The following is a 27677-nucleotide window of genomic DNA, read 5'->3' as shown; positions in this document are numbered from 1 at the left end:
TATTTGAAAGTGGACTTGGATTACTTGTAAATGTATACTGCAAACTCTAGGGAAACCACTAAAAAAATGTTAAAAAAAAGTATAATATGCTAAGGAAGGAGAAAATATAGAATAATATAAAATGCTCAGTTAAAACCACAAAAGGCAGAAAAAGAGTGGAAGACAAAATAGGAACACAGAACAAGAGCAACAAATAAAAACCAGCAACAAATATGGTAAATATTAATCCAACTATATCAATAATCACTTTAAATGTCAGTGGTCTAAATAGGCCAATTAAGACACAGATTGTCAAAGTGGATCAAGAAACAAGATCCAATTATATGTTGTCGACAAGAAACCCACTTTAAATATAAACACACATGTAGATTAAAATAAAAGGATGAAGAAAGATTTAACATACTCATGCTAAGCAAAAGAAAGTGGGAGTTGCAATATTCATTCCTGACAGACCAGACTTCACAGCAAGAAAAGTTATCGGGGATAAAGAATGGCATTACGTAATGATAAAGGAGTCAAATTTTGTTATGTCAAGAAGACATAACAGTCCTTAATGAGTATGCAGCAAACAACAGAGCATTAAAATACATGAGGCAAAAATTGATAGAACTACAAGGAGAATAGATGAATCCACTATTATAGCTGGAGACATTAACACCCCCTAATGGAAATGTGCAGATCCAGCAGGCAAAAAGTCAGTAAGGATGTTGTGGAGCTCAACAACACCATCAATCAACTGGATATAATGGACATCTATGAACTACTTCATCCAACGGTAGCAGAATATATGTTCTTCTCAAGCTCACATGGAACATTCACCAAGATAGACCACATACTGGGCCATAAAACACACCTTAACAAATTTAAAAGTATAGAAATCATACAATGTCTGCTCTCAGATCACAATGGAATTAAACCAGAAATCAATAACAGAAAGACAGTTGTAAAATCCCTGAATACTTGGAGATAAAACAACACACTTTTATATAACACCTGGGACCAAAGAACAAATCTCAAAAGAAATTTTTAAATATTTTGAACAAAATGAAAATGAAAACACAACCTATCAAAATTTGTGGGATGCAGTGAAAGCAGTGCTTAAAGGAAATTTATAGGATTGAACGCATACATTAGTAAAGGAGAATGATAAAAAATCAATAAACTAAGCTTCCACCTTATGAAGCCAGAAAAAGAAGAGCAAATTCATTCCAAACTAAACAGAAGAAAAAATTAAAAATTAGAGCAGAAATCAGTGAAATTGGAAACAGAAAACCATTAGAGAAAATCCACAAACCAAAAGTTGGTTCTTTGAAAAGATCAATAAAATCCATAAGCCTCTAGCCAGGTTAATTAAAATGTAGCAGCCCCTGGGATGGGACCCAGATGTTTGCCTCATATTGCCAATCAATGAGCAACTACTCATGCCAGACAGTTAGACAAAAACACTAATATCATTTCCTTTCTTTCATCCATTTGATCAATTAAGGAAAAAAAAAAACTTACTACTGATGAGCATCTACTATGTGCTGGACACTGTTTTAAATGCTTGGGATATACCAGTGAACAATAAACACAATAAATAAGTAAACTGTATAGTATATTGGAAGCCGTTAAGTGGAGCATAACGTAGAGCAGGTTAAGGAGAGGATTAAGAGTTAATGAGTATTTCTTATTTTGTTATTAATGTTTGTATATATATATATATATATATACACTATGTAGTGTGTGTGTGTATATATATATATATAGTATATAGTGTATATACAAGGCAAATACTTTTATTTTCTTCCCTCTCTTATCCCCTTATTATCTAACATAAGATGTTAAGAGTTAAGTTTACATCACACTGTTTAAGTTACAGGATATCAAGGAGTGGAGATCTCACCCGAGGACTTTGCATCCTCTTCTGGGGAAAGGGCTGGTATGTTTTGGTAATATGTAACATAACTGGATCATGTTAGGTGGAAGTATGACTTTGTTATTATCTTTATTTGGAGATTAAGTATGGTTTAAGGAAATGTATACGGGTGCCGAACTGACAAGGATTAAACTGTAATGGTTAGTTTCATGTGTCAACTTGGCTAGGCCATGGTACCTAGTTGTTCAATCAAACACTAAGTGCTTCTGTGAAGGTATTCTGTAGATGTGATTCACATCTACAATCAGCTGACTTGCAGGAAGGGAGATTATCCTCCATAATCTGGGTGGTGCTCATCTAATCAGTTGAAAGGCTTTAAGAGCAAAACTGAGGTTTCCCTGAGAAGAAATTCCATCTGGGACTTCAGCACCAACCAGCTCTTCCCAAGAGTTTCCAGTTGGCCAAGCTGCCCCACGAATTCTGGACTTCCCCAGTCCCCACAATCGCCTCCTTACAATCAATCTCTTAACATACAAATATCCTACCGGTTCTTGTACCTCTGACAGAGGTAGCCACATAGAGAAAATGCCATCTGAGCAAAGACTTGCAGCTGGTGAAGGAGTAGAACACAGAAGTCTGGGGGAAGAGCAAGCCTGGTGCATAAGAGGAACAGCAAGGAATGTGGCTGGATAAGAGTGAGCAAGGTGGAGACAGTAGGAGAGGAGGGAACATCATTAACCAAAAGAAGCAGCAGGGACAGAGGAAGTGCAGGCTGTGAGCTGAAGGGTCTCTTTTATTATTCTTTCTATCACAAGGTGAGCCCACATCATGACAAAAACGATGCTGCCATCATCCAAGTATCTCACCTTCTCTAACATGACACAAATGAATGCCCCCATTCCCACTGCTGGCAGAAGCTTTTGGCTGCTATGAGGACATCTTCTGTAGTCAACCCACTCAACATTTGGTGCACATATGCAGAGCATCCACTGTCAGCTGCACCGTGCTGGGAGTTTCTCTCTCAGGGATACGTAAGCCAAGAGGCAGGTCAGAAAGCGCCCTGTCATCTCAGCACAGATCAGGAACTGACTGGCCACCACCAGGCAGCGAGACAGCTAACGCTGTCATCTTTGGGTAAGATGGAAATGTGCTACATGGAAAGTATAATGCTCTTAATTGGTCCTACCCTGGTCTCATTGGAAAAAAAAAAAGACCAGGCACCACCAAAGGGAGATAACAGTGATGTGGATGCAGGACCACCAAAGACAGATAATAATAATTTGGTTGCATTAAGCCTGATCAAACAACAGATAATAATAATTTGGGTGCATTAAGCCTGATCAAACATCTTGTCCAGGCTTCCCAGCCTCTCATTTGTGCCAGCAAAAGGGAGAATACCACCACCATGAGTTTTCCTTACTACAAAGGTTATGGAAACAGCAATAATTTTAAGTATATTTATTAACCTGTAAAGATGTTCATAACTTTATAAAATGAAGAAAAGGCAATACAACCCACCTTAAATATACACATTGATTCTTAGATATATCTCAACTTCATTAATGTGAAAAAATGTATTTCTTAGGCTTTAGGAATAGAATATTTCTTAAATGCAAAAAAGAGTTAAGGCATGTCCACAAAAATTATAACAATGTTATCTGGTGAGTGGGATTCTAGGTGATTTTTATTTTCTTCCTCTTTGTTCCTGTATCTTCTTTTCCTGTAATAGTATGTATTGCTTCTTTTCCTGTAATAGTATGTATTGCTCAAATAACAAAATTGTTTATGGTTTATAAGTAAAACCCCCTTCATGTATACAGCACTTCTAGCTCCTTCCCTACTCCTTCAGAAGAGTCAGCTGACAACTGTAATCTCAACCAGTTTCGAATGGAGTTCTTTGTAGTTCCTTTTACACATGTGAGAGTACACAACTAACAGGAGTTCGATCACTTACCCAAGGTCACACATGGTGGTGTATAGCCCAGCCAAGACAAGAGTCTGGGGTCCTGAAGGTCCCTTCCAAGCCATCACACTCACTGTGGACCATTTTCTCAGCCCAGGGACCCCATGGAAGTGAGTGAGGGTTAAGCTGAGCTAAACCCTTGCCCTTACCTCGGCCAGGCGGGAGTGCTTGTGGACGTTCTCGCCTTTTTGCACACTGGGAGCCAGCTGCTGCAGGACACCCCTGCTGCTTGTCAGTGCTCTGGTCAGCCGAGCAAACTTCCCCCAGCCTGGAGCATGTGGAAGACAGGAGAGACAGGTTCAACCAGGTCTTGAAGGTGCTCGGACATTCATACCACGAGTTACCCTGTCAGAAGCAGACGCCCACCCTCCATGTCCTCCTGCATATCTACAAGTCACTCGGCCATCCTCGCAATCAAGATTCGCTGATCCAAAAAGCACCTAGGGCTTCCCTGGTGGCACAGTGGTTGAGAGTCCACCTGCCGATGCAGGGGACACGGGTTCGTGCCCCGGTCCGGGAAGATCCCACATGCTGCGGAGCGGCTGGGCCCGTGAGCCATGGCCGCTGAGCCTGCGCGTCCGGAGCCTGTGCTCCGCAACGGGAGAGGCCACAACAGTGAGAGGCCTGCGTACCGCAAAACAAACAAACAAAAAAGCACCTAGACTTGCTCAAATCTGTGCAATGATGCACTTTTCCCTTGTACTTTCACTTGACCCTAATCATAGCTTGGTGAAGCAGGTACGGCAAGTCTTAGCACTGTTTTACAACTAGGGAAATCGAGGCACATAGTGCCTAGGTAGCTAAGAGTCTAGCACCCAGATCTCCCCACTCTGGCCCAAGGCTTTTCTGCCAGACAACACCAGGCAATCAAGATGTTTCTCTGACTTTATGGCTCAGGCTGTTCCCAAGCCCCCTGTCGTCTGATCCTAGCAGAGACTAAGCTGATTCTGGGTTTTAAATGACTAGACAAGCTAGTCAAATGGCCATTCCATGTACTACCTTCTCCAAAGCCAGGGGAATAAGAAATGAATTTAATCCGTGGGTAGGTGAAGAAACAATACTAGTTGATTTTAGTCTGCTCTAGGATGGGGGAAGGACATCTGATGGCAGGTAGGTCCCCTTAAAACTAGAAACGCAAAGAGCTGAGTACTGAAGTTAGTGTAAAGAAATCTGGACACAGGCTTCCCTGGTGGCGCAGTGGTTAAGAGTCTGCCTGCCGATGCAGGGGACACGGGTTCATGCCCCGGTCCGGGAAGATCCCACATGCCGCAGAGCAGCTAGGCCCGTGAGCCACGGCCGCTGAGCCTGAGCGTCCGGAGCCTGTGCTCCGCAATGGGAGAGGCCACAACAGTGAGAGGCCCGCGTACTGCAAAAAAAAAAAAAAAAAAAAAAAAAAAAGAAATCTGGATACAAATCCCATCTCTGCCTCCGGCCTGCTTGAGGTCACCAACAAACTGTTTAAATTATCTGGGCCTCAATGATCTCATCTGTAAAGTGGAAATTAAAATACTCTATCTACATGCCTTAAATGCAAGATGCATTTTCCTGGTAAAACAAAGTGGCTAAGTTTAGTGGGCTAAAACAAAGACTGTCTTGAGGCCTCCTTGGCTCTCTGGACTAGTTCCTCCAAGGAAAGTAAAACACTGGTCTTTTTCTAATCCAGACCACTCTATACTCCAAAATCTAAGATGTACCAGTGATCTTTACTAAGATTTTAATATGTATGAGGAATCGTTTAAAGGTCCCCAAAGACAACCGTCCATTCCAATATCCAACAAGCCATCTGCATCAAGGTTATGACCATGCCAATTGCCTCATGAGACCCCTGAAAGTCTGTAGCGGTTCTCAAAACCAAGCTTGGGGCGAGGGAGCTCCAAAGACCTGGATGTGGGGTACAGCAAATAAACAGCATGCAACTATTTTTACATGACAGCTAACAGCAAGACTAGGCAATTTGATTTTTTGTCCTTTGGAGTTTAGAAGTAGCCAGTGCCTTGCAGCAGAAATCTCATTTACCAAATTTTACCCTGGAGCACCTTTATAAGACAGACTCAGAATCCAGAGGACAATGAGGTCAAGCAGAATGATGGCCCTTTTTTTGCACAACCTTTAAGAATCAAGATCTGTATAAATTTTGTCAACATAACAAGAATAGCAAATCAAGTTCCTTTTTATCCCATTCCAGAAGTTCTGGGCTTTAATAAAAGACAGTGGCATTTTCATCCATCCCGATGCCATTAAGCAGAGATATGGGTCACCTTGAAAAGAGGCTCACGGTGGTCGGGCTGCGGGGACTCCCACTGATGTTGACAGGAGGGGACAGCCCAGACTCTCCAGAGGTATATGACATCTTCCCCAAATGGGCCATTCATGAAAATGTTCACTGGAATTTGCTTGTGTGAACCGTGGACTAGAATTTTTTAAAGTCTCTTTCAGAGTCAGGCTCTCCTACAGCTGAAAACAAAGCTGGAATTGAATTATGCAAAGTTTTTCAAGAGGAGCAGAAAGTATATTTTTCAACTGGCAAGAAAACAGCTGTGCACTCAAACATCATCAAGGGCTCTGAAACATGCCCCCCATTCAATCCTACCCATCCACCACCACCACAAGCTACACTCTGGTACCAATGATAAGAGGGAGCTAGCAGGGCAGATATCCCAGACCCTGTTTGGCAGGGCTCAGGGCCCTGGTCCATCAGATGACGTGGCACAAAAAATTAAAAGAAAGATCCCTGGACTTCAGGGCATTTCCCCAGGCCCAGGTAGCCCCTCACTCTAGCCCTGATTCTCTTTTCAAGAATGTGCCTCTTAAAAGAGTTGGCTCTCAGGTGGCTGAGTGAAGGGCACAGGAAGGTGAGTGGGTGTTGGATTGGGAAATGGACAGGCAGTGTGAAATCTTCCATCACACCTCTACCAGGATAGGCAGACTCTGCCTATTCTGAAGGAAGGAAATAAGTTCTTTCCCAAGCTCCACCTTCAGGTTGTCCTTTCTGGACTCTAGACACTTTATAACAGGACTCATGCTGAGCCAGATGAAAGAACATCATTCATTCACATATTAATTCTAAACATAACTACTATGTAAATACCATCACAGTGCTAAATCCTGGGGATACTAAAATGAAAAAAGGCACAGACTCTGGCCTCAAAGAGCTTGTACTCTAGTAGGGAAGACTGATAAGTAAATAAAAAAGTATGATATAGTAAGCTAAATTCTATAACAGGTGAGTAGAGGACGCTATGGCCAAGACTGTCCAGAGAAGGCATATCTGATCCAGGCTGGGCAGTCAGGGAGGGCTTCCCACAGGAGGTGACACTAGAGCAAACTTTTAAAAGATGAGTAGGAGCTACTTGAAGTCAGGAAGGAGAAGATAGACATTCCACACAGAAGGAACAGCACCTATGAAGGCAGAAAAATCATAAAACAGGGTAATATGTCAGGGAAGAGTAAGACCTTCTTAATAGCTAGATGAATGGGGTATAGCCCGTAGAGGGGAGGAGGATGCAGGCAGTGGCCTGAAGTAATGCTAAAGAGGTTGTCAAGGGCCAGGCCGAGAAGAACTTAGGTGGTAACAACCTAGATGGCAAGTTAAGAAATTTGAACTTCAAACTGAAACCTTAAGGGAATCAATCTGAAACCTGAAGGGAATCCAATGAAGGAGTTTAAATATAGTAGGGGAATTTTAGGACAAAATGGCAGTGTGGATAGTGGACTATAAAGAGGGCGGAGGGGGGTTAACAGCTAGAAGACCAGTCAGAATCCCAGGCAAGACACCATGAGGGCCTGGACCAGTGCTATAGCCTGAGCCAGGTAACAAGTGGAGACTTGAGAACAGCTGCAGAGGTAGAATCAATGGCTGTAGAGGGAGAGAAGAAGCAAGCCAGGTGGCCTCTGGGTCCCTGGTTTGGGTGACTGGAGTGACAGCCATGAAATGAGATTAAAAACACAGAAGAAAGTCAGTCAAACTAAAAAAGACAAGTATATGATATCACTTATATGTGGAATCTAAAAAAATAATACAAATGAACTTATTTACAAAACAGAAACAGACTCACAGACATGGAAAACAAACTTATGGTTACCAAAGGGGAAAGGAGGAGAGGAATAAATTAGGAGCATGGGATTAACAGATACATACTACTATATATAAAATAGATAAACAACAAGGACCTACTGCATAGCACAGGAAACTATATTCAATATCTTGTAATAACCTATAATGGAAAAGAATATATATATATATTGATATATGTATCTGAATCACTATGCTGTATACCTGAAACTAACACAATATTATAAATCAACTGTACTTTAATAAAAATTTTAAGAAAACACAGAAGAGAAGCAAATGGGTTTGGTGGAATACATGTACAATTTGGACCACAAATGTCCCTCATAGCAGAGCCATCAGGAAAAACATTCCTGGAAAAATCAATTTCCTATTGTCCAAAGGGTCAACTGGGTGAGAATAAGCCGATGAGAATCCAGCTCAAGATGATCTTGCTTAAGAGAAGCCACATGGTCATTTTCCACAAGGAAAATAAGGCAGCTGCCTTCAAGGAAGCCTTTCCCTGGTACCACCCTACCCTAGCAGAATTGCCTGCTCCAACCTGTGTACCCCCATTTGCCTTAGGCAGACTTCTATTAGATCACTGATTAGGCTTTATTGTTCTTATTTGCTCACCTGTCTGCCCATCTTCCGAACAGACTGTAACGAGCAGGGGCTCTTAGACATTTCCTTAAGGTCAGCATCTAGCATAAGGTTAAACACCCCAAATACACCCAGTAAGTGCGTATGCTGAATAAATGTGCATGAAGCACAAATTGTGTTCTCTCATTTTCCTACTTCTACCTGGGTTTCCAGTAGACATAAAGCCCCAAAGTATAAGTAGCCCATTTTACAAACTCTGTTAAGTTTTAGGAGGTATTTCTGCACCCACCCTTCCAATTATATCCCATTTGGGAGTTTAACAGTGAACTGAGCTCAAATGAAGAAACCCCTAGCTCAGGGTTCTTCCAGCTCTGTCATAAACGTCACCACAAGGCAGGCAGAGGCAGGGCTGGGGGTGCCGTGGGAAGATCAAAAGCATCACATGATCAGGAAAAATGAGGGGGGGCGAGCAGGAGGGGAAGAGGAAGCATGAAAGGGAAGAAAGGACAGAAGCACGGGAATGCAGTTTGCAATCTAGCAAGCAGCTAAGAAGGATTTACTGGGTCCTTTCTCCTTTCTCAGTAAGGACAACCACTATCTCTCTTGCTTGAGCCCACACTGGCTACTGGTTTCAACTGGGGTGAGTCCCCCACTAGGCTGCTTTAGCCCACACATCCCTGTATTCTCCCTAGGCCAAAAGAGATGGTTCTGGGATGACCTGGAATTCCAGTTCCTCCCAGGGTAAGTCCAGAGATACTAGGAAAGACAGACCTACAGGCCCCTCCCTGGGAAACCATGCTGAGCCACTTGGAACAGAAGTTGCATAGGACTCCTTAAAGTATCCTTGCCCTGGTGAGGAGGCGATGAGGCCGAGCTTGTCCTAATCTGAAGAGTCACAGATTCTCTTAGAGGAGCTGGTGCCATAACCCAACATCCAGCAGAGAGCAATGGACACGGGAGACTACCAGGTCAATGTGGACAATGACTAAGTGTCCTCAAGTCTTCTGGCCCAGATCTTTTCCCTACTGATGTACAAATAACCAAAAACCTAGGATGGCTTTTTCAAGCAGAAGTCACTAAATCATCACCTTTCAGTCATCCTAAGGGCCGAGAGAAAAAAATGCTAATATTGGTGGTGGAGAGGGGACCTGTGGCTTGTAGCCATTACACTCTTTCTTCCCCAAGAGCACCTCACATATATCCCACATGAAGACACCTGGAGAAGGGTTGGCAGTTACAACAGCTTGCCGGAGCCTTCAGCCCTGAATATTCTAAATCTTTGGCCTTTAAAAATCTCCTCTGGAGTTTTACATTCCGTTTCTTGCCCACTCTTGGCTCAATTTTAACTCTGAATTTACAAGTAAATACTAAATTTACTTTAGTGGATCTTTGAAAGTGAATTTGCTCCTTTAATGTGAGATGATTCAGTGAGGTAAGAGAGAAAAGAAGAGGGGTGACTCATCCTTGGGTGAACAATGTAAAGAGAAAACTCTGAGCCCTACACTCTAATTCTTCTCTACCCACTTGCCCAAGGCTCCTGGCTTTGAAGGGCGGATGGGACAGAGAAAAACACTCCTGCAACCTACTCCCAATTATCCAAAGTACCAGAAAAGCAAGAGATAAGGAAGAAATGAAACGCCTGGAGCCTCACTGAGTCTCATTTCAACCAAGAATTCCCACCTACTCTCTCATTCAGCCTTTAAACACACACACACACACACACACACACACACACACACACACACACACACACACACACCCAGAGCCATTACCAAACAGCAAACCTAGCTTGCCTTCATCCCTTGCTCCATGCCATCTGTGGGCACTTTTTATCAGAGAGAAAGGGAAGTAGCCAAAAGATGAACAGGAAAGAGGAGATGAGGAAGTCAGGGGTCTGGATAATTCATGAAAAGGGTCATGAGAACTGATACACTAAATAAAAGAGGGGGTTCAGGGAGCATCCCCGGGGCCCATCACATGTGCTCGGAGCTCAGGGTCAAAGGGGAGTTACTTTGTCTCAGATGCTAAAATAGTCTATCGCCAATGATCCCATGTGTTCTCCCCTTTGTGTGTCATTTATGGGAAAATTAGGCACCAACTGGCTTCCTGAGTCACCGTTAGGATGCACTCACCCGCCTCCCAAGCCCCAAAGTGAGGCACAAGATGATGAGAGAAAACAAAGTCATTTTAAAGACAATCTGAGCACAGTTGACTGTAAAAAGTCTAACCTAATGGTGGGAAAACATCTTGTATTGCTATGCCAAAAAGCAATTATCTAGGGATTTTCTGGGGTTTTCCCTTATCCACCCTTCCATTCCCTCTCAAAAGTGAATTCTACACAAGCCTGGGTCAGCAAGACTCTTAAGGCTCTTTATGCTAATTGAGGCACTGTACTGAAAGCCCGGCTGGACCTGCTGGAATCTCACAATGTGAGAACAACTTCCGAGAAGAAATGTCAAGTCAGGAGAATAATCCAGCCACATGGCAGTGTATTTTCCATCTAGATTGGACCCTTACAGCCAGAACTGCAGTTTAGAGACTTACAACGATAAAGGCCTGGAGAATTATCATGCTCTTCCATCAACAACAGACTAATATAAAATTTGACCTTGTCCTAAACAGACCACCAAATAGAAGTGGGTCAGGGGCACAGTGACATGACAAGTGGCAGGGTCTAAACATATCTGCCACAGCATTTGGAGTGAACAGGCTTATAAAGTCATGTCCTGGAAGAAATATTAAGCATGACCACTATCAGCATTCCTATATTGAGGGCTAAAGAGTATGTACGTGTATGTGTGTGTGTGTGTGCATGTGTGTTTTAATTTTTAGAAATCAAGTCATGTATTACTCCAATTTATTTCACTGACAAAGAATTAATATCTGGTTCCCTTGGCTAACAGGGAATAGGGTGTGTGTGTGTGTGTGTGTGTGTGTGTGTGTGTGTGTGCGCGTGCGCATGTGCACATCCACCAAAACCCTTATCAGCGAGGGAAATACATCAGTGAGGCAGGAAAAATGCAGTAGAGCACTTTATTCCTGGAAAATAAACCTCAGTGAGTCCCACGGCATCGATCAGATTTATCTTTTCTTTCAGGTTTCATGAGAATGCCAGGCAGACACCTAGGTGGCATGCAGGGAGCATTCTCGGTTAACTCTGCCTTTCCTACTAAACAATCCCTCATGTCACCTGAAAATGTTCCAGTGGTGATGATAAGAAAACATTCTGACTCAACTACATCCCCTAGTTCACCTTTTTCAGAGAAAACTTGCAAAAATAATTGTGAAACTATCAGATAACCTTTAAAATGCTATTTATGAGTTTATTCAGTTAAAAAAGTAAACGGCCTGTCTAGATGGTAGCAAGATGACACTCATCATGAGTGAGCCTATCGCTGTGTAAGAGCTACTGCACTGAGAAATCTTCAAGTCAGAAGCTAGAAATCAGGGAATCATAAATCTGCAGGAGAAAAGGAGACTGCCGGAGGGTGAGACAAGTTAAGAGACTTTATTTACATCTGCTCTGGTCTTGAACCCCAAAGGCAGGCTGTGATTGATTTACTGAGCTATAGATAGTTTAAAAAAAAAAAATAGGATGCACTGGTACACACAGCATTGCGCATTGAACTCTATAAATATTAGCATCCAAATGTGGTAGGATTTTAAATATCCTCAGAGGACACAGCCCCAAAGGGAGCAGCCACAGAATGTTTTTTATTTCTTGCCATTTAACAATCACAATTTTGTCACGTCGAGGATAACATGCCCCAGTTTGACTCTCCCATGAACTCCACTTTTATCTCTCTGCTGCGTCTCAGAAAACTGCAAGGAGTAGCGTTCTCTGGTAGAGCCGGAAAATCAGCCGCAGAGCCAGGAGTCACTGCGACGTGAAAGAGCTCCTGGCCTCTTGGTTATCTTCAGGGGGGTGGAAAAGACTGCTGTGATACCTCCTAATCCCAAACCTCTGGGCATGACAGCTTCTGTACTTCCTGATGAGCTGGACCTCTTCGGGAGTACAGTTGTTCTAGAAATCCTGAGCCATCTTCTCTCCTAGGTCCCCAGTGTTATTTAAACAATACATGCATGCGATATGGCTGAGGTGAGTGCTAAAATCTGTGGTCCCAGAGCTGATTAAATGACCCATATGGGAATGTTACTGGCCTCATTAATGCCATGTTTCCAATGAATTAACCAGTCACAGACTTAACCAACCACAGAGGCAGAGATGTACTAAAATCTACTTTAACACTATTAAAATGCTAGAACTCAGTCAAATCTAAAGAAGTTTATATAGAAATAAGATGACTGTGACCATGAACTCCCACATTTGGGTGACTGACATCTGTCGTGTGAAAACCTGCAAAGATTCTGACAATACCAGAGGGGCCCAGTTACCTTCTTCTGTCTACTTGGAAAGGGTTAATGTACAAAGGTATGAAATTGATTCAAATGCCTTCCTAACCAAAGCTTTTTTTCCTCACTTTCTTTTCCCTCAATACATTCCAGAATGATACAATGCTTTACCCAACACAAATTAAAGTTTAAATCTTGATCCTTGTGCAGAGATTGCCTTGGCAACCTCAAATTTTCTGTAACGAGAGTCACACTATAGGCAAAAAAATAAAAAAGGCATAAAATTATTTGTACAAATCAGAATTACAAACCTTTACATGAATCATCCTCAATCGGCTGTTTGAAAGCTGTTATGTCACTGAAAGTGCAAAGAAATAAAACCACTTTATCCTGTTCATTTCGAATTGGAGCAATTTTCACAAAGAACCACACAGGTGTCCCTGAAAGAAATACCAAAAGGTTGGTCAGTAATTTGTATTCTCACTTGAGGGGCTATGGAATTAAAGACTTGGGAATGAATAGGTACAAATATTAGTTCATTTTTAGAAGCATTTCATTCCTTCAGGGACTGGGTTTTACACCATTAATTTTTCCTCTTGCTGGAATAAAAACTTTCATAGTAACTACTCAGTGGGGAGTTTTCTCCTGTTCAAATAATTTTGTAAGTGCAGATTTTTTAACCCTTGTAAAATGATTAGAAAATGGGTTGAAAATCCCTCCCGATCTAAGGTACCTAAAGACTTACCTTAGACCATGTAGTGAACAAGTAAAGAGTAGGGGACAGTTTGGGTATTGCCAGCCATGGCCGGCCGACCATGAAACTCAAATTTCCATTGCTAAAAGCTCCCAGTGCCAAAATTCAGCTTGGGAATCCATCAATTTGGCTCAATGGACCATGGGCTAGAAACTATGTTTCTAAATCTCTCTCCCCAGAATAAAAATCCCAAAGGTCCTATACAATGGCAAATAAGGACACACTGAGGAAGGAAAAGAATCACCACAATGATTCTCCTCCCAAAGGCTCCCCCAGAAAGGGAGTTTCCAGGTGGGTTTCAGCTGTGAATACTTAGTACTTTAGGAAGCTCAATGAATGTTTCAACTTCCAATCCTTGCTCCTGAGCTAAACTGGGGGCTAAATGAGCTCTTCCAAAGCACTGCCCTAAACCACAGAAGGAGAAGGTGGGCAGGGCTCATCTGACTGACTTCTCAGAGAGGTCACCCACTCAGGTATCTATGGAAAAATATCTGCACAAAGTCAGTCTCTGGCTTCCAAAAACAAAAAAAAAAAGAAAAAAGGAAAAGAAACAGATGTTTTCTATCTATTGAGGACATCACAGCAAGATCTATCAATCTCTTCTGTGATACAAAATTAAATGGGGCACAAAGCAATGGTGTGTTCACCCCATCTTGTTCTTGTATCCCCGTTCCTAAAACAGCATCTGGCATATAAGAACTTAATAACTATTTGTTGAATTTTGCATAACCGGGATAATGTTTTACATACTATTTTATAACCATTTTCAAATTAAAATACAGTAAATATTTCCCCATGTTGTTAAGTATTAGAGAAGCTTTCTATGTACCAGGTGCTGTGCTCAGCATTTTACATATTTTATTTTAGGAGATAGCAAGCAAACAACTCACTGAATATTGGAGATGGAAATAGATCCCCAAAAGGTCACCTGGGTCTCTCTGCCTGCAAACACATCAAACTCTATACTATACAACAAGGACAGAGAGACATCTCTGATTAACATTAGGATTAACCAATTTTACTTAACAACTACAAGATTATATACCTGACTATACCACTTATTCATATGTAAGTATGAATAACCCCACAATGTACAAACAGGCAGCAAACGGATCAGATTGATAAATTTTCTATTAAAGGCAGATCAATACACAAATCCAGGAGAAACACATCCTACTGATGGCAAAGGCTGCAGCTCTCTCCTGTATGAGGATGCCCAGTAGAAGGGGAGTTCCAGGTCAGGCTCCTCCTTCTGGTCACTCTATGATGGTCATCCCTTATGTAGCTCCCTTGGGTTATGCAGTAATGAACCTGACAACCTAACCTGGCTATAGGGTTTCTCAACCACAACAGTCAGATAACAAAACAGCAAGGCTCAGGTGTATGAGAGAATTTTTGGCCTCCTACCCTGGACCTCCTCCCAGGTACTCTCTAGAGCCGGGCATCCAGGCCACATTTAACAGCAACAGAATTGACCAAGCCACTGTGATTGGCTCTTGAGAAGGGTTGCATGTGCTGGGCCATTCTGATGGGTCCAGAAACTAGACTAGAGAATGGCAGTCAGCCCCAGGAAACAGACCAGTAGGATTTGAGTCAACTTTATTGAGACAAATGACAAGTGTAGACAGGATGAGAGAGCATGAGGGGGGAAGTAGTGACCACTGGCCATTAGAACATCTGATTCAGAATCCCAAGCCCTGAGTTTGAGCCCTATCTCTTCATTTATTTTATGTCTTGGCCACGCCACTTTAACTTCTCTCATAATCAGTTTCCTTATTTGTAAAATGGGAATAATAGACCTACTTTAGACTAAGTTAAAATGTACGATGATACACAGATATTTAAAACTATTACTTTCGGGCTTCCCTGGTGGTGCAGTGGTTGGGAGTCCGCCTGCCGATGCAGGGGACACGGGTTCGTGCCCCAATCCGGGAGGATCCCACATGCCGCGGAGCGTCTGGGCCTGTGAGCCATGGCCACTGAGCCTGTGCGTCCGGAGCCTGTGCTCCGCAACGGGAGAAGCCACAACAGTGAGGAGCCCGCGTAAAGCCAAAAAAAAAAAAAAAAAACTATTACTTTCCTTTCTTCCTTCCTTCTAAATTCTTTACCTATAAGCTTAAAATGTTCAATCTCACCTCACAGGGGTGTTCGTATGACTTTAAAAGAGAATGTAGGGCTTCCCTGGTGGCGCAGTGGTTGAGAGTCCGCCTGCCGATGCAGGGGACATGGGTTCGTGACCCGGTCCGGGAAGATCCCACATGCTGCGGAGCGGCTAGGCCCGGGAGCCATGGCTGCTGAGCCTGCACGTCTGGAGCCTGTGCTCCGCAACGGGAGAGGCCACAACAGTGAGAGGCCCGCGTACCGCAAAAAAAAAAAAAAGAGAGAGAATGTATCTTAAGGTGTTTAATGAAACTCCAAAGCTGCCTCCACCTGTTCATAAGGAAAAGGGCCAGTCTCAACCATAACAAGGGAAAAGGTAGAAAATTCAATGCTTAAGCCTCCATGTAATTTAATCGAAGGGTAAAAAACAAAACCTCAATAAATGGAGTTACACTGTTTGTAGATTAAAAGAATCAATTCTGTAAGATGTCAAACCTCCCTTTTTAATATATAAATTTAATGCAATTTCAATCAGAATCTCAATTGTTCCTTTTTTCATTTGTTTTTCTCAGAGCTTGATGAATTGACATTCAATTCAAATAGAAAAGTAAAGGTAGAAGAACAGCCAATAAATTTTTGAAGAGAAAACGTATGACAGGGACTACCTACTATAGTAACTAGGAGCCATTGTCAATGACTCTAAAACAAGCAATAATGAAGACAATAATATCATTTACTGAGTGCTTCCAGCGGGGCCAAACCCTGACACATCATGGTTTACCTTTCACAACAACTCTGTGAAGTGGAATTGCTACTGTGACATTATCCCCAATTTAAATATGGACAACCCAAGTGGGAAAGCATTTTAACTAAACTCACATAGCTAATAAGTTACACAAGGAAAAAGAGGAGAGACACAAACCCATGAAATGTGTGAGAACTTAGCATATTTAAAAAGAGCATATCAAATTGGAAAGAAAGAGCTGGATGATAATAAATAGTGCTATAAAAGTAACAGAAGGAAAAATGGAAGAATATTTTTATTATTTAGGTAAGGAGAAGAGCTTCCTAAGTATTATATAAAGGTCAGAACCATAAAGGAAAAGACTGACAAACATTTTTTACTGCTATATGGTATTTAAAAAGTCTTTAATTAAAGAGAAAAAATTTTAATAGGCAAAATTGTTTTCAATATGTGTGTGATTTAGGATCAATATCCCTCACATGTAAGCAGCTTCTAGTACTGAATAAGTAAAACACAATCTATTGGTAAAATAGGCAAAAGATGACTGTTTCCTATTAGATTTGTCTTCACAACAGATTGTCACCTCCTCAAAGGCAGAGTCGGTTTCTTATATGTGGATCTCTTTGGCTCAAACCCACAGGCCTGCAGTAGGTAATCAATAAGGACTTAGCCGGCAGCTTCTCTTGCTCTAAGCTGCCTTTCCCTGGGCTTCTCTGCTGGAAAAGCTGATCCACAGCTCCCAAACCAGGGCCCCCAGCCACACCATGAATTGTGGAGTCAGTCAAATGCTGGGGGTTGTTATCCAGAGGGTGGACTGATTTCACTCAGGGCTGATACTTCTTAACTTTCTTGTTCGAAAAATAGAAAAACTAATTGGCCAGCCCAAAAGTGGCCACCTAAATATTTGCTGAATGAGTTCATGAATGATGACTGTCATTGATATAAGAAAATTATCCAGCATACTGAAAATGAGTTAAGTCACAATACAAAATATATAGCAATTCCAAAATGTCCAGGTTTACTGGTCAGACTGGCCAATAGATAGAAAGAAACCTTTCAAATAAGCCAGTCTCCAAGATAGGTAATAGTATTACACACAGTCATTCCAAAACACACCATGAAGCCTTCTGCTAATTACTTCCAACTCCCCAAAAGGTAAAATAAACATGAATGCCTATCACTAGCAGATCCTTTCTACAAAGTTATCCTTGTAAATACTAAAGAATGGGAGTGGGGAGAATCAAAACAAGTTATTAAGAGTTTATAAAGAAAATCAATAAGAAAATCACAAGAATTAAATAGAACATATGGGCAAAGAATCTGAACAATTAACATAAAAAAATAATTTTAAATGGATATTAAATAGGAAAAATACTTCACTCTCACTAGCATTAAAAATACTCATAAACAAAAAAATGTAATTATAGGCAATCTGTTGGGTGCTAGAGCAATTCAATGAGTCAGACACTCACAGTCTGCAAGTGAACTTGGAAATGCGTTCAATTCTGGAACACAATTTGGCAAAATGTCTCAGGAACCTTGGTTCACATTCTTTAACACAGTAATTTTCAACTTCTAGGAAATATTTCAGAATGTCGACTAATATCTTTGCACGAAGATCTTCACCTCAACATTATATTTAATCAAAATTTAAAGAAAATTTAAAGCCTCATAAATATCCAACAATAAAGGAAGTGCTTATAAAATTCCTTCTAAATTATATTTATGGGCAATTTTAATGATAAGGATATTTTTATGATAAAAAAATTAAATAAATGTACAATTTCAAATTGCATACATGTCAAAGTCTCAACTATGTAACATGTGCAAGACAAAACACCAAAATGTTAATAGGATGGTAGTATTTCTCCAAGTCTTTGAGTCTTTAGGGTGATTGATTTTCTTCTTTAAGCCTTCATGTTCTCCATAGTAAAAATGCATTAATTTAAAAAATCAGAGAAAAAAGAAAAAACCTTCCTTTAAATGATGACATTTCACATTTTAAAATCTCAAATGGGGTGACATTTCCCCCAAGGGACTCCATACTGCTTTAAAATGCTGAAAGTTTCAATCTATTGAACTACAAATTGTGAAAGTAGAAGCAAACCTGCCTCCTCCTCTCTCTCTTCCCATCCATCTCTGTTCAGTCTGCTCCTCCCGGGCCAGCTGGTCAGTTCAACCCCACAAGGCTTGCTCCTTGGCTCCGAAGCCCTCACTCTGAATCACATACTCTTGGGTCACTCATCTGTTTCTTTGTAACTGTCAAGTTCCTTTAAAGTCACTCAGCAAACATGTGCCGAGCGCCTCCTCTGGGCTGGGCTGTGTGCTAGACACTTGCCAGTCAGTGGGCTCCACTGGCAAGTCCCTAGGCTCAGCCTCCTCCCATTTCCCCATTTCCTCCCATTTCACACCTCTCCTTCTCAGCTGCCTCTTCCCCACCGCTCCCCCAGCAGGCCACCGCCGCGGTGATTCCTAACAGGTCTCCCACCTCTGGTCTCCTACGATGCATTCCATCTCCACTCTCTAATGGAGTCATCTCTCTTTAATGAAAATCTTATTATTACACACTTAACCCTGCTTAAAACCGCTCAACGCCTCTCACGCCACCCTCTGTCCCCACCACCTCTGCTCTTAAGACAAATTCTAAACTCTTTAACGTGGCTGCGTGATCGGCCCTTCTCAACCTCTCCAGCTACATTGGTGATCCATGCATTTACAGATTGATTTAATTACTCCAGGAGTTCAGGTGGAACACCTTCTGGGTCAAGCACTGTGCTGGGTGCAGGGGATCCAGCCGGGTATAGACGCACCCTGTAGGCATGGAAGTCAGCCTTCATTGCAGCTGCTTTCTGTCCTTGCTACTCAGAGTGGGATTCTTGGACCAGCAGCATTAGCATCACCTGGAGCAGAATCTTGGGCCCTTCTGCAGACCTACTGAATACAAGTATACACTTTTTTTGATTTGCAGGTGATGTTATATATCCTATCAAAGTCTGAGGAGCCCTGCTTTGCGTCTCTTCAAATGTCAGTGCTGCTCTCCCCTATTGCCCTCTCCGCGTGCCTTTCATCATCCTGGGATACTCTTTGCCCTTCTCTCTGCCTAACTCCCCACTATCCTTCAGTTTCTGCATGAATTTCCTGCCTGCTAGGAAGACTTCCTTCCCTGACCTCCTAAGTTAGGGTGAAGGGACACCCCCCCATATGCTGTCACCATCAAAACACTTACAGCTCTATACTGTGATGCTGCCCCCGACCCCTGCAAATGCTGTGGGAGCAGAAGCTGGGTCTGTCTTTTCGTAACCACATTCCTAGGAGCAAGCCTAATGTCTGACAGAGTATAGTCAGACCTCGCTTTATTGTGCTTCACAGACACCACATTTTTTTTTAAACAGGTTGAAGGTCTGTAGCAACCCTGCATTGAGCAAGTCTGTTGGCGCCATTTTTCCAACAGCATTTGTTCACTTCATGTCTCTGTGTCACATTTTGGTAATTCTCACAATATTTCAAACCCTCTACAGCAAAAAGATTACAACTCACTGAAGGCTCATACGATGGTTAGCATTTTTTAGCAAAAAATTAATTGATTTTAATTAAGGCATACACATTGGTTTTTTACAGACATAATGCTACTGCACACTTAATAGACAGTTATGTTTACAGTATACCACTATAACAACTTTCATATGCACTGGAAAACCAAAAAATTTGTGGAACCGAACCTACAATATCTCTGAGGTATGCCTGTAGTTGGTCAATAAAAAGCCATTAACAAAAACATAGAATTTGGTGCAACTGTAAAATACCCAGGCTTAAAAAATAATTTAAAGTTTCTAAATTCCTCAGGTGAGGGTGGATTTGGAGGAGTTGGGGACAGTGAACAGGTTCCTAGGAAGAAACCAACACTATCTGCATCCATTTCTGCTCAATGTTTTATGTACAGGCTTAGCCTTGGATGAAACCCCTGCCAGCCCACTGGACATCCTTGTGTAAATTAGAAAGAGAAGTTCCTCCCTCAGCACAGATGCAATTCTAGGCCAGGGTGCACTGAGGGCCTAGCAATCAAACTGGTTTCTGGTTGCCCCCATGCAGGGTATAGCCTGCACCACCATATGTGGTGGCCCTGCCTTGTGCTCCGACTAAAACCAACCCAGTCTGGAAAGAACAGCCATGGAGCAAGCACTGGAAACCAGGTCCTGGCTCTGCATGACCTCGGGTGAGGAATTTACCTTGTTATACAATGGAGGTAAGTAACGTCAGCCATGACTACTTCATAGGGCTCTCTCAACATTTTTAAATAGAATGGCATCATACCTTCCACAGAGTGTATTTTCTAAAATCAAAGGGTAAGGTAGAAGTTGCATATGACCACAGTTGCTCTTGAGAATGCCTTCACATCACCCATGAAGTAGAGTCCGTGCCCAGGCTGACATGCCACTCTGGAGACTGGCATGCGTCTCTCTCAATAAGCCCACCACAACCTCCAGGGAGGGAAGAGATGCCGATTCTTTGGTAAAAACATCAGTTGAACTGACTGGCTTCCATGCCTAGGCCATGTCTACCTAATGTACAGAACCGGAAGTACCAGAATCACCCTCAGTGCGATGAGATACTCACAATACGAGGCCTTCAGCCCCCGAGGCAGCTGAGGGAACAGCAGATTCCCCCCTGCCATCTCATACTCACTCTGGGGTACATGCCCACTGAAGAGAATAGCAAGTGGAATCACTAATTCGGTTTTAATTATGTTTCCCTCTCTCTCCCTTTTATGTATAGTTGACTTTGAGCAAGTTAAATGCATAGTCCAATGAAGCTTGAAAACTCTGAAGCAAAATATAAATGCAAGGCATTATCTTTGTGATACGCCTACCTGATTAGTAGTCTGTGACGTGGGGAAATCCACACTGTTCAGGACACAAAGCTACCAGTGTGGGAAACCTTTAACACACTCCCTTAGCTCTGGGCACACGGGCAGACCCCTCCTCCCATGCGAAGGCACTGCTGGCATGCTCCTGGGGACAGCTGTTGCTTTGAGTTGTGTCCCCCGTAGAGGAAGGGCTGGCACAGAGCCAGTCACAGTCTTTCACCTCATCCCTCTCAGGCCTATTTGGCAAAATGTCTCAGGGTAGGAACTAGGGTAGGTCTCGAGGTAGGAACTAGACCTACTGGCTGAGGAGGTGAAATGGAGCAAGGCAGCAACTCTAGTATGAAAGCGCAGGACCAACCCTCTCAGAGTTGCTGATGCCCAAAGCTAATCTCTCAGCTCAGAGTCTGCACTGGCCAACAAGCAAAGAGTCCTCTCAGTTGCCTGCACCAACACTCCAGACTGAAAAAAAGTCCCAGCTCCTTCCAGATAAAAGCCACATGTGCTCACTGCTTTCTAGAGCAAAACATATCATCCTGAACGCCACCAAAATAAACACTTATCCTAACGTGCCACCTGGGCCACTCTGGAAATATTCTAGTGAACCAATGACCTACTTAGTTCAATCCCACATATAAAGAACAGGATTCCTTACGACCAAATAGTATTTTTAAAAACCAAGCACTCGGGCTTCCCTGGTGGCACAGTGGATAAGAATCTGCCTGCCAATGCAGGGGACATGGGTTCGAGCCCTGGTCCGGGAAGATCCCACATGCCGTGAGGCAACTAAGCCCGTACGCCACAACTACTGAGCCTGCGCTCTAGAGCCCGTGAGCCACAACTACTGAAGCCCGCGTGCCACAACTACCGAAGCCTGCATGCCTAGAGCCCATGCTCTGCAACAGAAGAAGCCAGAGAAACCCTTGCACCGCAACAAAGAGTAGCCCCCACTCGATGCAACTAGAGAAAAGCCCGCGCACAGCAACGAAGACCCAACACAGCCCAAAATTAAAAAATAAATAAAAATTAAATTTAATTAAAAAACAAAGCACTCTTCAACACCTCTGCAGCCCTGCTACGGGTATGTATCCATACAGGCCACTTTCTGTACTTCCAATACAATTAATCTCCATTCAACAGGAAACTGCTAAGGGAAAGCAAGTTCTATACTTGTGTATAGCTATTGACCTAGATTCTTCATTAATATACTTGTGGAAGTTATTATACACAAAACAAATACAAATTAACTATACATTTTGACTAACAGTGATTACAGTATTAATTTGATTAATACTGTCTCTGACAGAAAACTGGGGTCACCAGGGAGACAAAATTTTATTTAGAAACTCTTATTTGGGCATCTACTGGTGTTATCCGCTGTGCTAAGTGCTATAGGGAGATAGATACAAATGTGAACTGGACAGAGATTCTAACCCACCTCCTCCCTTCCCACCTAAGAAGCCTTAAAGTCTACAAGTGCCTTAGGCCAACAACTCAACATAAGGAAACCAATAGGAAAAACACTAACTCTGGGCAGAAAAGAGATCAAGAAGTCTTAATTGGTTAGTGACAAGTACAAATGCTCCTGTGAAGAGCTGTAACTCATCAATCCATACCATTTACCCCAACATACACACTGGCTTCAAGGAACAACATTTAGCTGATGGGAGAAAAGAAAACCTAAGACAGCAACAGAGAAAGAGGAGATATTTTACTCTTCCAAGCATATCAAGTTATGGTTCAGAATGGTCTGAATACTCACTGTTCTTCTTGTACATCAAAATTTCAAAGGAATTCATCTCATAGTTCTCAAATGTTTGCCGCACCTTTTCAATGGTGTCTTTATCAGTCAGCTCCCCGTACATAAAACTGCAAAGCAACCAAACAGCCCAAGTTAGATGAACAAGTATTTATTATTCTACAAGCATCTGTTAAATACCTGCTCTACACCCAGCACTGTGCTGTGCACTGTGGAACACACACACACACACACACACACAGAGAAAACATTTGTTCAATCAAAAACGATTTACTGATTGAGCTGGAATCAAGACTCCATCCCTGTCCCCCCAAAACTGACAGTCTAATGAGACACACTAGAAAACAGTAGATCAGAAAACAGTAGATTAGAGAACAGTATGACCAACACATGAGGAATTACAACACTAAGAATAGGCACAGAGTACTGTCTGAGTGGTCAGAAAAGGCTTCCCAGAGGCAAGAACAAAAGAGATCTAAAGAGCAGATGGAAATCTGCTGAGAAAAGGAGGGAAAGGAACATTCTAGGCAAAAGATAAGCATGTGCCAAGGCACAGAGGTGAGAGGAAGGTTAATTCTGGAACCTGAATACGGTTCAGTTCCGTATGTCTGGAATGTAGACAGTAAGGGGAAAATTAGCAACAGGTAATATGGAGAGGTAAGCAGGGGCCAGATCATGGAGGAGATCATGGCATTACAGGTCAGGTGAAGTCATTTAAACTTTATCCTGAAAGCAATGCAGGGAGGGCCACTGGAGGGTTTCAGGCAAAAGAGTTACGTAATGAGATCTGCATTTTAGAGATACAACTCTGAGAGATGTCCTGAGAAGGATGGCAGAATAAATCTGGACCACAGATTTTTCCTCTTCTAATTCCTAACAAATTAAACAAAAGAATAGGAAAAAAACCACAAAAAGTCACCAAACAAGAAAAAGGGTGCAATTTGATGCTCTAAACATCAAGACATACTGTAGCTAAGGAAAGAAAAGAAGATTCAGCAAACAGAAGATTCAGCCACTGTCTGTGCAGCTCTTTTCCCTACCCCACCACTAAAAAAGAAAAAAGAGCTCTGGGTTGAATAAATCAAGATGATAAAATGCTATAAATTCTTTCTAATACTTCTCCACACTCCTCACAATTTGGAGAAAAGTAAACTAACAGGGTAAATAAGCAGCCTGAAAAAAAATTAGAGAAAACCTCTGGATAGTAGAAGCTTCTGCCTACTAATACTGGTTCTCAGCAGAGGCAGGAAAACTGCCAGGACTGTCCATTTTCTTGGGTCCACACACTGAATATGGTCTGAAGACCAAGGTTTTTCCCTCTAGGAATGGGATAACATTCCCAACAACTAGGCTGAGCGACACTAACAAAACGTGAGAGGAGAGAAACCATCCCTCAATGGGGCTGGAAAAGCCAGTCCTCCAACAAAGTCTGCCCATGGACCCCCCAAGCATGTCCCCTGCCCACCCCAGGCCTTCAGATGACACCAACAAGGAAGGACAGCCATGCTCAGCCCTCAAGGCTTATGTAATGTACAGATGCAGCGGTGTGGGTTCCCAAACAATACACAACCCATCTTCTAAAACTGCACATACCTAACTGTGCAATTTAGCTTTTTCTTGATGACTTGAATCATAGAATCACAGAATTTCAGAACTAACAAGAACCTCAGAAGTTATCAAGCACAATTCCTGAACCACCAAGTCAAGCGCCATGCTCAGCTTCATACTGGAACAGCCATGGGCTTATTGTGAGCTTCCACTTTCCAGCACCCTGCAAGAAAAGTGCCCTACCTATTGACTTTATGAATTCTGTGTCACTTTTGTTATCACGTCCCTTCCCAGCCCACTGAGAGATGCTATTATCTGTGGTTCCCTGTGTGCCCATCTCATGCAGTACTCTGCTTTGGGGCTGTGTTCTTCATCTATAAACCAGAAAAACAGATCATTGAGCTTGGTGAATTACCTTTAAAAAGAAGGATAGATCAAGACTAAATTAGCCGTGCCTGAGAACAAGAAGATTTCTTTCTCCTAGGAGGTAAAAACTTAAGCTCTATAACCATTTTACTTAGCCAGTTTTGCTCTAAGGCCTTTTTAGCTTCCTCCCACTTTCCCTTTCTGAATGGATTTGCTAGGTAAGTGACCTCAACTTATGTGATGGTGTATAGGCTGGGAATTTCCTTCACAAGGTAAAACCAATCCCTGCAAAGTGGAGTCTTCAAAAAAATGAAGTGTCATAATTATGCCCAGCTTTCCTTACTCTTATGTACTTTTTCAAGTTGTAGTTTAGTGGTAGGTGTACATTTCCTTTGTCTGGACATTCGATTTCAGATGCCTGCAATGCAAGAAATAAGCCAAAAGGCTCCTGAGCAATTAGGGATGTGGCTAACACAAAGGCATGTTTACTTTCCTTCTAAGGAAGGGACACCTTCAGGGAATTAAATAAGTTTCTTAGAGTTGTGCATAAAAGAAAGTTGGCTAAATTATCCAGTTCTCTTATCTGATTTTCTTAAAGTGTCTGATTATAGCCAATAAGAAGAAAGGTAAGGAAAGGTTGCTCAAGTCACATGAAAAAGCGAAGCTCACTCTCCCAGTGTGTTCTGATTGTGTACGTACACGTACAGATGGAGACATAGATGCAGATACACAGATACTTAAGAGGATAACAGCACACCAAGAATATAAGAGAATTCTATCGTAATACTTGAGTCATAATTTTTAAACCTTTGAGGGAATCTTTTTTTAAGAGCTTTATTAGAGAATAATTTCTTTACAATGGTGTGTTAGTTTCTGCTTTATAACAAAGTGAATCAGCTCTACATATACATATATCCCCATATCTCCTCCCTCTTGCGTCTCCCTCCCACCCTCCCTATCCCACCCCTCTCCTTTGAGGGAATCTTAAATTTTCCATTTCCCAGTCCCAAAAACCTAAAATTTAAGAAAATGATAATATTTTCAAAACATTTAATACTTTTCACCAAATGAGTTACTTGGCTGATTTAATACCAAGAAAATGCAACTTCTGAGAACCAAAGACTATGACTGGGTCAGATGGGTTTTTGTACCCTTTGGAGATGAGTTCACTTTTGCGTGTAGCAGGTTTAGGAAAATGATTCCACTGCATGCGAACACCACTGAAGACAGAAGACTCTGAGGAAGGCGAGGAGTGAGAGGCACCAAAGGCTGTGGAGCCAAGACCTTGTTGGGGCAGCACAGGGTCCAGGTCACATGCTCCACACGACGCCTTGATGATGCTCTAAATGAGCTTTTCTAGTGCCACGGCCCAAGGGCGCTGCTTGGTTAGGAACCCTGTCAAATGCACAAGCTGCACAGCACCCTTTGCTTCTGCTTTTGAGTCAGTGATCAGAGAGAGATGTGACAGCAGCAAGGCAGCAAGACATGGTTCTCTTCTTGTTTTCTGACGAAAAGCCCTATGAACAAGGCCCTTGTCTCCAACATGCTGTTTATTCTTAAAAAACGGCCATACATGTTTTAAAATTAATTTAATCATCTAAAATCATCCATTTCATTTTCATTTGATGTTATTTAATCTTCTTTCACATAATTTCCATCTAAAACCTCATAAAATTTCGAGTTCACATTTTATTGATAAAATTATTTTCCTGAGTTTTTCTAGGTTTTCTCCCATCTCACTGACTGTAAATTCATTAGTTGTAGAGACTATGTTTTAGATCTTCTTTGATTTTCCCAGTACAGTGTGTGAACTAGAGATGATAGTGCCATAAATATTCCTGAATGAATGCTGCATGAAAGGAAATTCCCAAGCTGAGTAAGCCATTTTCTTTTTCCAGAAAGATACCAGGATAGAGTGTTGAACAGAACCCCAAACATAAATACCTGCAGGTACTGCTTTTTTGCATCACTTCCGCCCTGTGATAGCCAGACAGCTTGCAAAATCCATCATTGCTGTACACGATAGGCCAGTCCACTATCTGGGCATTCCCCAACACAAAATTAGTATCTGTTAAAAAAAAAAAAAAAGATAGAAGAAGAAAGGGAAGGAGAAAAGAAAAGGGCATATGAGGCAAGACATTAGTTGAGATTCAATGAGGACATAAATAGTAACCAATCCAGGTATTTTTGTTTCCCGCCAAAGTGGCCCTCTGAGGAATACAGAAGAACAGAGCTTTAGAACTGAATATTTGGAATGCAAATGCTGAGGTTTCTGTACTCCAAAGGAAGCATGCTTAACCAACCAACGTTTTCGGCAGAAATCCAGTGATTTCCATAAGACAGACTCAAGTCCTAATTTTTCATCTCCGTGACATTAATGCTGGTAATGTGGAGCCAGAGAGAATCCAAAAGTAATTCCTTCTGGGCTCCATCCAGCATCTTGGCCTTGTCAGTCTTTTGGGCAGAAGCTACAAACTGGCCTTATTCACCCTGATTAATATTTGCTGATCCTTGGAGGAGAAGGCCTTCTTAGAATGGCAAGGGGACAGCAGGTTGCCTCCTGGAATACACACACCAGAGAGCCTTCCTCTCCATAAAGAAGTGACTTAGACCTTCCTAATGCTAGGGCTCCATAGAACCTGATCAAGATGTTGGCAATGCCAAAAACTTTCTTACTGATTTTGAAATCATGGAGCTACAGAAAGCACATTTCAGAGCT

The 27677-nt window shown here is 42.1% G+C and overlaps 1 protein-coding gene across 2 annotated transcripts in view; it reads right to left on the bottom strand.

The window, feature by feature from the left end:
• KCNH1 (potassium voltage-gated channel subfamily H member 1) overlaps positions 1 to 27677 on the bottom strand; it is a gene marked incomplete at both ends in the record, with an annotated part of 423177 nt that overhangs the window by 366317 nt on the left and 29183 nt on the right. For both annotated transcript variants that reach the window (XM_079697019.1, XM_079697020.1), the window contains 4 exons: positions 3971 to 4089; positions 13137 to 13265; positions 23048 to 23154; positions 26903 to 27026. In XM_079697019.1, the coding sequence (XP_079553145.1) occupies positions 3971 to 4089; positions 13137 to 13265; positions 23048 to 23154; positions 26903 to 27026 (479 nt within the window). The remainder of the gene's footprint in view (positions 1 to 3970; positions 4090 to 13136; positions 13266 to 23047; positions 23155 to 26902; positions 27027 to 27677) is intronic.

The sequence above is a fragment of the Hyperoodon ampullatus genome, assembly GCF_949752795.1.
Source record: "Hyperoodon ampullatus genome assembly, chromosome: 2".
Lineage (NCBI taxonomy): Eukaryota > Metazoa > Chordata > Mammalia > Artiodactyla > Ziphiidae > Hyperoodon > Hyperoodon ampullatus.
The sequence above is the reverse complement of the archived record's forward strand: the minus strand, read 5'-3'. Positions and strand labels throughout refer to the sequence as shown.